This window comes from Ahaetulla prasina, chromosome 6, assembly GCF_028640845.1.
Source record: "Ahaetulla prasina isolate Xishuangbanna chromosome 6, ASM2864084v1, whole genome shotgun sequence".
NCBI lineage: Eukaryota > Metazoa > Chordata > Lepidosauria > Squamata > Colubridae > Ahaetulla > Ahaetulla prasina.
Window position 1 is genome coordinate 111,675,051 of NC_080544.1, and position 13,673 is coordinate 111,688,723.

Consider the following 13,673-nt stretch of genomic DNA (forward strand, 5'->3'; position numbering starts at 1 on the left):
GGGTTGGACTAGATGACCTCTAAGGTCCCTTCCAACTCTGTTAATCTGAATCACCAGGAGTGTTTGAAGAGATTATGACTGATTAGATCAGATTAACAGAGATGGAAGGTCATCTAGTCCAACCCATCCCCTGCCCAAGCAGGAGACACCATTTCTGACAGAGGGCAGTCCGGTCTTTTCTTGAAAGCTTCCAGTGATGAAGCTCCCACAACTGAAGGCAACTTCTGTTCCATCGGTTGATTGCTCTCACTGTCAGAAAATTTCTCTTTATTTCCAGGTTGAATCTTTCCTTGTTCGGTTTCCATCCATTATTCCTTATCTGGCCTTCAGGTGCCTTGGAAAATAGCTTGACCCCCTTCCTCCTCTCTGTGGCAGCCCCTCAAATATTGGAAGATGCTATCCTGTCTCCCCTGGTCCTTCTCTTCACTAGACTAGCCAGGCCCAGTTCCTGCAACCATTCATTGTATGTTTTAGCCTCCAGTCCCCTCATCACCCTGGTTCCAGCGGGGTTTCAGCTCTCCCTGGAGAGCAGAGCTAATTAAGCAGGGATGGGAGACCACCAGGAAACCCCAGACTTGATAACTGACTATTCTTTCTTTCTCTCTCTCTCTCTCTCTCTCTTTCTTTCTTCCTTCCTTCCTTCCTTCCTTCCTTCCTTCCTTCCTTCCTTCCTTCCTTCCTTCCTTCCTTCCTTTCATTTATTTTGTCATGTTTATGTAGTGTATATTGGAGGTGGGACCCCTTTGAGAGCTGGATGCAACGAAATTTCATTTTAATGTATGCCGATGAGTGTACATTCAAAATGACAATAAAGTTATTCTAAAGTTATTCTAGGTTCTTTGCAAGACAGTTTAGAGTTGTTGGGTCTTTGTAGTCACCAGGAATGTCTAAGATTATGACTGATTAGGGGACCTGGCCTCTGGTGGCTCAGACTGCTAGGACAGTTTGTTATTAACACAGCTGCTTGCAATTACTGCAGGTTCAAGTCCCACCAGGCCCAAGGTTGACTCAGCCTTCCATCCTTTATAAGGTAGGTAAAATGAGGACCCAGATTGTTGGGGGCAATAAGTTGACTTTGTATATAATATACAAATGAATGAAGACTATTGTTAGAGTCTTCGGAGAAGGGCGGGATATAAATGCAAATTAAAAAAAAAACATATAAAGAACGGTTGCAGGAATTGGGTATGTCTAGTTTAATCAAAAGAAGGGCTAGGGGTGACATGATAGCAGTCTTCCAGTATTTGAGGGGCTGCCCCAAAGAAGAGGGGGTCCATCCAAGGGTGAAATCCAGCTGGTTCTGACAAGTTCTGGAGAACCGGTTGCGGAAATTTTGAGTAGTTCGGAGAACCAGCAAATTAAATACCACTTCTGGCTGGTCCCAGGGTGGGGTGGGAATGGAGATTTTGCAATATCCTTCCCCTGGAGTGGGGTGGCAATGGAGATTTTGCAGTGTCCTTCTCCTGCCATGCCCACCAAGCCACACCCACCAAGCCATACCACGCTGACCCAGCCAGTAGAGGGAAAAAAATGGATTTCACAACTGGGTCCATCTATTCTCCAAAGCATCTGAAGGCAGGACAAGAAGCAACAGATGGAAACTAATCAAGGAGAAACTTCCTAACAGTGAGAACAATTAACCAGTGGAACAGCTTGCCACCAGAAATTGTTAGTGCTCCACTGGAGGTTTTAAGAAGAGACCAGACAACCGTTTGTCCAGAATTGTATAGGCTCTCCTGCTTGTGCAGGGGGTTGGACTAGAAGACCTCCAAGGTCCCTTCCAGCTCAGTTCTTCTCTTTATTCTGATTCTCATGACAACCAGGTGATGGTTATCCCAAATGTGTTTTTTTCTTCCCCCAAAGGCAACTGGACTTAGTTCTTCCTTGAAGACATTTCCCTTCTCATCCAAGAAGCTTCTTCAGTTCGCCAGGAGTTGCCAGGAGTTTGAGCTGGCTTGGGGGCAGTGTGTGCACACACTCGTGTGTGCATGTGTCTACGTGTCTGTACTCTGACTACCAGGAGCAGCACTTGGCCCTATTCTCTCTTGGGATTAGGAAATAGACAAGGAACAATGGATGGAAACCGATCAAGCAGAGATTCAACCTGGAAATAAGGAGAAATTTTCCGACAGTGAGAACAATCAACGGACGGAACAGAAGTTGCCTTCGGAAGTTGTGGGAGCTTCATCACTTGAGACTTTCAAGAAGAGACCGGACTGCCATCTGTCAGAAATGGAGTAGGGGTCTCCTGCTTGGGCGGGGGGTTGGACTAGATGACCTGCAAAGTCTTAAATTTGCCAAGGTTGGAGACCCCTGGTCCAGAGAAAAGGGAAAAAAAAATATTTGTTACTTTTTTCTAAATTTGTCATTTGAGAGATCGGAATCTGAAAAGCAAACATTTTCAGAGAGGAAGGGAATCGCCACTAAAACAGAACCAAATAATAATAATAATAATAATAATAATAATAATAATAATAATAATAATAATAATAATAATAATAATAATAATAATAATAATAAATGTTTTAATTTGTATACCGCCCTTCTCCCGAAGGACTCAGGGTGGTGAACAGGCAAATAAAATACAAACAGAAACATACACAATAGTTAAAACAACCCTTAAAAAACTGATTCAAATTTGCCAGAAAATTTAAAATAACATTACACCCCATAAAATTACAGAAATTTAAAACCCATCAAAATTCAATTAAAATTTAAAAATTTAAGAATCAGGCCAGTCCGGCCATACGGAATAAATAGGTTTTAAGTTCGCGGCGAAAGGTCCTAAGGTCAGGTAGTTGTCGAAGCCCGAGGGGAAGCTCGTTCCACAGGGTAGGAGCCCCCACAGAGAAGGCCCTCCCCCTGCTGGAATGAGGAAACATCTTTCTAATCAAAAGGAGTTTTTTTAATCATGAACACGGAAGGAATCAGAAGGAAGCGAGATTCTGAAAATGAACCGAGGAGGGGAAAACCCCAGCCTTGATCCTCCTTAGTAATTTAACAGCCAAAAATAATAGAATCTTGGAATGGAAAGAATGAAAAGCCACCTTAGAGGTCATCTAGTCCCAACCCCTTTCCCAGGACAGCTATCCTGGGAAACGCCGGAGCTATCCTAGGCCAAACGTCGTCGCATCTTGGACAGGAATAAAAAATACCATCAAGGGCAGCGGAGTGACAACCGCAGCCCAGCCTTGGACACCCCTCCCTGCTTGTCAATTTGATCAACCAGGAAACCTGCTTTTAAAACAACTCATTCCAGATTTAAGAGAATCTTTTATTTGCTGCTTTATTTTATTTTGTCAGGCTGGCCTCCGGCTGTTGAGATCCGGGGGGGGCGGGGAAGGGATCGAATCTCTGCTCTTGGAATGGCTCTTGGTTATTTTCCAGCGATGACCATTTTCCTCTTACTGGAAACTGCCAAGATTACTGGTAAGTGCCTCTAAAGAAACCTGGAAAAAGGAAGGGAGAGAGGGAGGGAGGGGGGAGAGGAAGCGAAGGAGAGGGAGAGGGAAAGGTGGGGGGAGGAGAGAGGGAAAGGAAGAGATGGGGAAGGAGAGGAAAAGAGAAGGAGAAGAAGAGATGGAGAGGGAGGGAAGGGTGAGAGGAAGAGATGGAGAGAGGGAGGGAGAGAGGGAAGGAGAGGGAAAGGAAGAGGAGGAGGGAGAAAGGGAGAGAAGGAGAGGGAAAGGAACAGAGAGGAACAGGAAGAGATGGGGAGAGGGAGGGAAAGGAAGGGAGAGATGGGAAGAGGAAGGGAGAGAGGGAAAGGAAGAGATGGGGAGGGAGAGAGAGAAGGAGAGGGAAAGGAAGAGAGAGGAAGAGGAAGAGATGGGGAAAGGGAGGGAGAGAGGAAGGAAGAGATGGGAAGAGGAAGGGAGAGAGGGAAAAGAAGAGAGGGGGAGGGAGAGAGAGAGAAGGAGAGGGAAAAGAAGAGATGGGGAGGGAGAGAGAGAGAAGGAGAGGGAAAGGAAGAGATGGGGAGAGGGAGGCAGAGAGGAAGGAAGAGATGGGAAGAGGAAGGAAGAGATGGGGAGAGAGAGAAGGAGAGGGAAATGAAGAGATGGGGAGGGAGAGAGAGAGAAGGAGAGGGAAAGGAAGAGTTGGGGAGAGGGAGGCAGAGAGGAAGGAAGAGATGGGAAGAGGAAGGGAGAGAGGGAAAGGAAGAGATGAGGAGAGAGAGGGAAAGAGAGAGAAGGAGAGGGAAATGAAGAGATGGGGAGGGAGAGAGAGAAGGAGTGGGAAAGGAAGAGATGGGGAAAGGGAGGGAGGGGTGAGAGGAAGAGAGGGAGAGGGAGAGGAAGGAAGAGATGGGGAGAGGGAGAGAAGGAGAGAGAGAGGGAGGGGGAAGACTATAAAGATGGCGTGATCAAAATTCGGATGCTTGGCAACAGGCTCATATTTATGACGGTCGCAGCGTCCCTGGGTCACGTGATCCCCTTCTGACGAGTAAAATCAAAGGGGAAGCCGGATTCACTTAATAACCGGGCTACTACTTTACCAACTGCAGTGATTCATTTAACAACTACCGCAAGAAAGGTCGTAAAATGGGGCAAAATTCCCTTAACAAATGCCTCATTTAACAACAGAAATTTTGGGGCTCAATTGTGGTCGTAAGTTGAGGACTACCTGTACAAGTTTATAATGCTGGGTGGAGTTCTGGGCAACTGAATGGAGCTAGCAGAGTGTTTACTGGCCGGATGCCCTTCCTGTTGCCAATGCGGAGTTTTGTTCAGCAGATATATTCTCATCGTGCCCAGGGAGAGAAACATCTGCCTCTACTTAGGATCGAACTCACAGCCTCCTGATTGTGAGGCGAAAGCTCCACCTTTAGGCCATCGCAACAGTGAAAGGGAATCACTGCAGTTATAAAATTAATAATAGGGTTGCCCTTGACTTTCCTTGTCCGAAGGTCACAAAAGGAGATCATGTGACTCCCAGGATACGGCAACCGTCGTAAGTATGAGTCAGTTGCCAAATGTCCGAATTTTGATCACAGGACTGTAAGAGGCTGCAGTGCTCGTAAATCTGAAAAACAGTCACTTTCTGTCCCGTTATAATGGTCACTAAACAAACCGTTGTAAGTCAAGGACTATCTATACACATTGAAGATGACATAAGTATCTCTTATTTGATCAAGGGGGTGGACTAGAAGACCCCCGAGCCCCCTTCCAATCCTATTGTTCTGTGTTCTAAATAGGTTGGGTCCAGTTAGTCCGTGGATGAGACACCACCAGGAAATCCTACATTGTAACCTAGATGGGAAATTGGAAAATGTTTCCAAGGAAATGGCAAAAAGCCAAAAAATTCAATAAGAATGGCAATGTTTAAAATTTTAACCCCAAAGGTCTGACTGGGGAGTTCTGGGAATTGAAGTCCACATATCTTGACGTTAGAATAGAATAGAATAGAATAGATTTTTTATTGGCCAAGTGTGATTGGACACACAGGAATTTGTCTTGGTGCATATGCTCTCAATGTACATAAAAGAAAAGATACCTTCATCAAGGTACAACATTTACAACACAATTGATGGTCAATATATCAATATAAATCATAAGGATTGCCAGCAACAAAGTTACAGTCATACAGTCATAAGTGGAAAGAGATTGGTGATGGGAACGATGAGAAGATTAATAGTAGTGCAGATTTAGTAAATAGTCTGACAGTGTTGAGGGAATTATTTGTTTAGCAGAGTGATGGCCTTCGGGAAAAAACTGTTCTTGTGTCTAGTTGTTCTGGTGTGCAGTGCTCTATAGCGTCGTTTTGAGGGTAGGAGTTGAAACAGTTTATGTCCAGGATGCGAGGGGTCTGTAAATATTTTCACGGCCCTCTTCTTGATTCGTGCAGTATACAGGTCCTCAATGGAAGGCAGGTTGGTAGCAATTATTTTTTCTGCAGTTCTAATTATCCTCTGAAGTCTGTGTTTTTCTTGTTGGGTTGCAGAACCGAACCAGACAGTTATAGAGGTGCAAATGACAGACTCAATAATTCCTCTGTAGAATTGGATCAGCAGCTCCTTGGGCAGTTTGAGCTTACTGAGTTGGTATATAGGTTGCATTCCTACAATATTGTAATGTCCTTCCTGTCAAAGACTACTTCAGCTTTAATTGCAATAATACAAGAGCAACCAATAGATTTAAACTTAATGTCAACCGCTTTAATCTAGATTGCAGAAAATATGACTTCTGTAACAGAATCATCAGTGCTTGGAACACTTTACCTGACTCCATAGTCTCTATTCAAAATCCCAAAAGCTTTAACCAAAAACTTTCTACTATTGACCTCACCCCATTCCTAAGAGGACCATAAGGGGCGTGCATAAGCGCACAAACGTGCCTACCGTTCCTGTCCTATTGTTTTTCTTTTCTTCTTCCTATATATATATATATGCTTATACCTCCTATATTTACTCATATATGTGTTTATATACTATATAATCTTTTTGTATGATACCTACATATATTGTTGTGACTAAATAAATAAATAAATAAATAAATAAATATGCTAAATAGTATGTATGTAAAACAGGCAGCGGAGAATTTGCAGCTCCCTGGGACTATCTGTTCAATTTATGTTCAAAGACTTCGTGCAAAAGGCAAAGAATGAATCAGATTAGATGAGATTAGCTTTATTGATTAGCCTATGGGCCATATCGAAATGCAAAGTTCAAACATGTATTGCCCATAAAATCCTATTAAAAAAACAATTCAAAATAAGAAAAGGGTAAAAGACAATAATTATGGCATAAAATACAATAATGGAATACATACATATGTAAAATAGAATAAAATAAGAATGAATCAACAGCTTACCACCCTTATAATGTCTATAATTTCACCAAGCATTGGTGACTCATTCAAAGACTCATAACAGAGTTGGAAGGGACCTTGGAGGTCATCTAGTCCAATCCCCCTGCTCTCGCAGGAAATCTATACTACCATTCTGGACAAATGGCTGTCCAATTTCTTCTTAAAAGCTTCCAGTGACTGAGCACCGACAACTTCTGGTGGCAAGTCATTCCACAGATTAATTGTTGGTCAACACAAGAGTTGGTCAACATGAATGTTGGCCAACCCCAAAAAGTGACCTGTCTCTTTTCTTTTCAGGCGGAGCCACAACCAAGCCCACAACTTCTCCTCCGACAACATCAAAGCCACGCCCTTTTGCATCTGTGGCTGACACCACTAGTGGCACGGAAACTACCACACCAGCAACGGAGACCAATAGGTACTCCCCCTCTTCCATTGCTCTCCTCTCTAAAACAACCAGTCCGTGGAGCACCGTTGGAGAAAGTCTGACTACCAACTACCTTGGTACAACACCTTCCCCTTCCTCCCCTGAAGCGTCCATTCCTGCTGGCACCTCAGATGTTCCTGTGGCTTCTTCATCCCTTGCAGTAACCTCCATCTCTAGCACTGGTTTTGGGGGCCCTTCTTCTGAAGGGACCACTCACCCACCAGAGACAACCATGCTTGTCATCAGCTCCACCACACAGGAGATGAGCTCCAGCCTTCCTTCTCCAACTTCCCAAGACAAGAGGACATCTGAAGGTCTATTGACCTCCACCGCAGAGGAGATGAGCTCCAGCCCTCCTTCTCCCACTTCTCAAGACAAGAGGACATCTGAAGGTCTATTGACCTCCACCGCAGAGGAGATGAGCTCCAGCCCTCCTTCTCCAACTTCCCGAGACAAGAGGACATCTGAAGGTCTATTGACCTCCACCGCAGAGGAGATGAGCTCCAGCCCTCCTTCTCCAACTTCCCAAGACAAGAGGACATCTGAAGGTCTATTGACCTCCACCGCAGAGGAGATGAGCTCCAGCCCTCCTTCTCCAACTTCCCAAGACAAGAGGACATCTGAAGGTCTATTGACCTCCACCGCAGAGGAGATGAGCTCCAGCCCTCCTTCTCCAACTTCCCAAGACAAGAAGACATCTGAAGGCCCATCGACCATCATCTCCATCATGACGCAGGAAGAATCTACAAGCGAGAAACATCTTAGTTCTCCTCCTTTTACAATGAATACTTCCCCCATGTTGGTTCCCCTTCCTACTCCAACAGTAGCAACTTCCATACCTCTGAGTGCCAGTTCTGGAGTTGGAGACACCACTGGCTCTTCAGAAGCTACCACGAGTTCTGAGGCTGAGATCACCAGCTGGTGGCCGGGAAGCGCTCACTCCACAACTTCGACCTCCACCGCAGAGGAAGTGAACTCCAGCCCTCGTTCCCCAACTACCCTGGACAAGGGGACATCTGAAGGCCTATTGACCTCCAACGCAGTGAACTCCAGCCCTCATTCTCCAACTTCCCAAGACAAGAGGACATCTGAAGGTCTATTGATCTCCACCGCAGAGGAGGTGAGCTCTAGCCCTCATTCCCCAACTCCCCTGGACAAGAGGATATCCGAAGGCGTATCGACCTCCACCACAGAGGAGGTGAGCTCCAGCCCTCGTTCTCCAACGTGGTTTCTTCTTACTTCAACACTAGTGACCTCCACGCCTACGAGTGTGATTTCTGGAGTTGGAGACACAACCAGCTCTTCAGAAGTTACCACAGGTTCTGAGGTTGAGATTACCGGCTGGAGGCCAGGAACCTATGTCTCCTCAACTTCCTCTTCAGTTACTCAAGACAGAAGCACCCTAAACGTTACATCCACCGGTCTTCTGTCTTCTAACTCAGGAAGGACCAGCTTCAGACTATCTGCTCCGTCCTCCACAAATCCCACAAGTGAATGTCCTGCAACCACCTTGAAAATCCTTTCTTCCACCCCAACATCTTCGTCAGCTTCAACGAGTCTCCCTAAAACTCCAGGTAAGCGTCCCTTTTATCTGAATGGTTGACCACAAGTCTGGGAAAGCATTTTCACGGACAGCTGGCTGCAAATGCTCAGAATAAAACTTGATCATCGGCTTAAGAGGGAGATCTTTGGAGATCCTTCGGATCTATGCCTGACCATCATCCCAAAGGAACAAAGGGAACATTAGGATAGGAACGGTAGGCATGCTGGTGCTCTTATGCACGCCCCTTACAGACCTCTTAGGAATGGGGTGAGGTCAACAGTAGATAGTCTTTGGTTAAAGCTTTGGGGATTTTGGGAAGAGACCACAGAGTCAGGTAGTGCATTCCAGGCATTAACAACTCTGTTACTGAAGTCATATTTTCTACAATTGAGTTTGGAGCGGTTCACTTTAAATCTATTGTGTGCTCGTGTATTGTTGCGGTTGAAGCTGAAGTAGTCTTCGACAGGAAGGACATTGTAGCAGATGATTTTATGAATTAAACTCAGGTCATGCCAAAGGCGGCGGAGTTCTAAATTTTCTAAATCCAGGATTTCAAGTCCGGTGGTATAAGGTATTTTTTTGTGATCAGTGGAGTGGAGAACTCTTCTTGTAAAATATTTCTGGACACACTCAATTGTATTAATGTCCGAAATGAGGCGTGGGTTCCAGACAGGAGAGCTGTAATCGAGAATTGGTCTAGCAAATGTTTTGTATGAGATGTAGGAGCATCTCATCCATGATTATCCCTCACCTCTGTAGAGCACACCTTGAAAAGATAAAAGGAGGACTTTGGGGGAAGGAAGATCTATCTGAGAAGGTCTGTCACGCCCCCATTGGGAGTATGAATCTGAGATGGAAGGTGAACAGCTGACAGAGAGCGAGGGAATGGCTTCGTTGGCTGTGGAGGAAACTGGGGAAGGGCAAAGTCAGGCTGGGCAGAGCAGGCGAGAGGTAAAACAAGGGAGAGGGGGTTCAGATGAAGACCAAGGCCCACCCCCCTCCTCATCCTAGGGCACGTAGGGAAGAACACAGAAGAGAGCAACGTGGGTTGCGTGGCTTACGAGGAAGGAAAGGGCCCCCGATTCCCTTCACAAGGCACACCTGGGGATGGAGTTTAAAGGAGGGGCAGTTAGGAGGGGCGTTTGTCGGGAACAAACGCTGAATTAATCTGGTATTGAGAGTTGTGGCCAGCATTCCTGGCGTTTCCTCCTGACTGTTCGAATTACTGCCGTGCTACTCTGTGCCTATCTTGTCTTGCTAGGATTATTTTTCCCGTCTGGGATTCCTTATCTTGTCCTGTTGGAGTGATTGATTGCAGTCATTTCATTTTCATTTCATTTTTCCTTTCATTTATTAAATTTCTATACCGCCCTTCTCCCGAAGGACTCAGGGCGGTTTACAGCCAATAAAACATAATTTATAAACAGACTTAACAATCATTCTGTTTACGGCATTTAGAGTGGAGTATCTGCAGGTTTGTGGGAGAATTTTTCTCCAGGCCGTAAAAGGGACATTGGGGGAAGAGTTGGTGCCAATAAAGAGATTCATACCGGTTCTCTGGTTGCGTTGCCTTCGTGCCACGTCTGGGTCATCACAAGGCCTCTTGCCACTGGGACAAGAATTCCATGGTGCCCAGCTGTTTTCTAAGTAGATCATGACATTCTAGTCCAGGGGTAGTCAACCTTTTTATACCTACTGCCCACTTTTGTATCTCTGTTAGTAGTAAAATTTTCTAACTGCCCAGCGGTTCCACAGTAATGAGCCGTGAATTGTCGTCTGCGCATGCCTTTCACGCATTATGAATTGGGTTTGGGGGGGGCGCCAGCTACCAGCTCTGCTTGTCTGTTACAGCTGGGTGGTGTGGGGGGAGATGCGCGAGCTATTCTGGGACAAGGCTCTTTTGTTTGCGGTCGCACTATAGCGCCATTTAGTTTCACTTACGTAACGCGAACTAAACTTATGCGCCGGCGATACAAATCGTATATTTTCAGAAATTTAAATTGTCACGGGGAATTTTATGAAAACCTAATGAAAATGTTTTTAAATAAGGCTATGAAAATTGTTTAAAAAGTCAATTAAATTAAAAAAGAAGGAAAGTGCTTCAGTATCGGACAAAACCAGTGGTGGGATTCAGCCAGTTCGCATCACTTCGGGAGAACCGGTTGTTAACTTTCTGAGCAGTTTGGCAAACTGGTTGTTGGAAGAAATTATTAGGGCAGAGAACCGGTTGTTAAATTACTTGAATCCCACCACTGGACAAAACCCCTACCGCCCACCATGAAAGCTGGCACGCCCACTAGTGGGCAGTAGGGACCAGGTTGACTACCACTGTTCTAGTCTCTTCTGTAGACCTTCAACGTTCATCTCATCTTTGAGGGATTTTCTAGAAACTTTGCTCCAGGAAGATAGCATTTGGAGGCAAAGTTGGGCTTGTTGAGAGTAATGGCGTAGACCTTAGGAAGTGGCCCTATGCTGGGAACTGGCGAGCGGTACAATTAATATGTATGTTGTTGTTTTTAATTTTTAGACCACGTCTCTTGTGGGAGCCCTCATTCTGTAGACTGGGAAGCTTGTTCTGACTGGAACAGCCTTCGTCACTGGCCCCGTCACTACGGAAGTAGCTAGATGATGAAGAGATGATGGTAGTGGTGGTATGATGGTGTTAGGGCAGGGGCACAAACCCACACCTGTTATCCAAAGAGTTGCCCACCACAAGTAACAGAATAACTGATGTGGTAAATGACCTCTGAGATTTTTTAATCCAACCCTCTGTTCAAGCAGGAGGTTCTGTACCATTCCGTATAATTGGCTGTTCAATATCTTCTTAAAAACTTCCAATGTTGGAGAATTCACAACTTCTGGAGGCAAGTAGTTCCACTGGTGAATTGTTCTAACTTCAGGAAATTTCTAACTTCAGGTTGTTTCTCTCCTTGATTAGTTTCCACCCATTGCTTCTTGTCCTACTCTCAGGTGCTTTGGAACAGAGGTCTCCAACCTTGGCAACTTTAAGACTTGTGGACTTCAACTCCCAGAATACCTCAGCCAGCAAAGCTGGCTGAGGAATTCTGGGAATTGAAGTCCACAAGTCTTAAAGTTGCCAAGGTTGGAGACCCCTGCTTTGGAGAATAGTTTGACTCCCTCTTCTTTGTGGCAGCCTCTCAAATCCTGGAAGACTGCTATCATGCCCCCCACCAGTCTTTCTTGGTCAACACAGGGTTGGTCAAATGTTAGTCAATGCAAGAGTTGGTCAGCACAAAAGAGACTTGTCTCCTTTCTTTTCAGGAGAAGCCACAACCGAGATCACAACTTTGCCTTCAACAAGTGTGCCCACATCAGAGCCACGTCCTTCCACTTCTGTGCCTGATACCACTGGTGTCACGGGAACTATTCCAACAGCAGGAGAGACCATGGGGTCTCTCCCTTCTTCTGTGGCTTTCGTCTCCAATGTGACCAGTCCGTGGAGCACCCTTGGAGAAACAAGTCTTCATGGAAGAGCTACAACACTGCCCTCCCCTTCCTCACCTGATGCTTCCATTCCTGCTGGCACCCAGGGTGTCTCTCCAGCTTCTACATCCCTTGAAATGACCTCCATCTCCACCACTGGTTTTGGAGGTCCTTCAGAAGAAGGGACCATTTACCCAGCAGAGTCAACCATGCCTTTCATTAGCTCCACCACAGAGGAGATGAGCTCCAGCTCTCGTTCTCCAACTCCCCAGGGCAAGAGGACATCCGAAGGCCTATCGACCTCCACCGCAGAGGAGATGAGCTCCAGCCCTCGTTCTCCAACGTGGTTTCTTCTTGCTTCGACACTAGTGACCTACACGCCTACGAGTGCCAATTCTGGAGTTGGAGACACAACCAGCTCTTCAGAAGTTACCACAGGTTCTGAGGTTGAGATCACCAAGTGGAGGCCGGGAATCACTCCCTCCTCAACTTCCTCTTCAGTTACTCAATACAGAAGCACCCCGAAATTTACATCCGCTGGTCATATGTCTTCCAACCCAGGAAAGTCCAGCCTGGGACCATCTCCTCCGTCCTCCACAAATCCCACAAGTGAATATCCTGCAACTTCCTTCAAAGTTCTTTCTTCCACCCCCATATCTTCTTCAGCTTCAACGAGTCTCCCTAAAACTCCAGGTAAGTGTCCCTCCTATCTGAACGCCTGAATTCTTCTGAATTCAAAAGAGATCCGAGTCTCCAAAAACCCCTCATTTTTAAAATTCCCCTTCAGCTGCTGGCTCAATTTCAGCTCCAGATTAGTTCCAGATTAAATCCTCAGCCTGAAGTTGTATTCTTAGGCCAGCTGTGTGCAAAAAACATCCACGCACCGATTCCTTCCGAACAATCTGCACAAAGGGATTGAAACAGGATGTAGAATTAAGGTGTGTACAGGTAGTTCTTGATTTATAGCCTCAATTGAGCTGAAATTTCTCCTGCTAAGTGAGACAGTTGTTATTAGACTGTCAAAGTAGACTGTGTTGTTTCTCTATCTCATATAATGTATGCCAGATTATTCATGAACTGGCAGAGACATGGTAACAAGGTCAGCCAATGAATAGGCATAGTAACTAAATCAGCCAATTGGGAGCTGCAACAGACTGGAGCCAGGGCGTGTCTTAGTCTGCAGCTGCTGAGTCTGTGCAGAGAATTGAAACCGAAACTAAGGAGTCTGTGCATGCTTGTCTGCTCTGCTGAAATGAAACTAACTGTTTTCTCCTGCCTTGTGTTGTAACTGCTATGACGTTGTTGGTATTGTAAATACTTCATCTGTTATTATGTATATATAGAAGTTAATGAATCCAGCTGAATCAGTTATCTGTGTCAGATTCTGGATTTAATTTTTGCAAGAAACTCTGATAATATATGTGGGTATATGCATAATTTTGTATTGACT

General features: G+C 45.5%; 1 protein-coding gene across 1 annotated transcript in view; it reads left to right on the forward strand.

Annotated features, from left to right (window-relative positions):
* The first annotated feature begins 3,355 nt into the window (after window positions 1–3,355).
* Window positions 3,356–13,673, forward strand: part of LOC131200677 (mucin-2-like) — a 16,175-nt gene continuing 5,857 nt past the window's right edge. Inside the window, exons 1-3 of the mRNA XM_058187806.1 lie at window positions 3,356–3,429; window positions 7,107–8,810; window positions 12,062–12,916. Of these exons, the coding sequence (XP_058043789.1) occupies window positions 3,366–3,429; window positions 7,107–8,810; window positions 12,062–12,916 (2,623 nt within the window). The 5' untranslated portion in view covers window positions 3,356–3,365. The remainder of the gene's footprint in view (window positions 3,430–7,106; window positions 8,811–12,061; window positions 12,917–13,673) is intronic.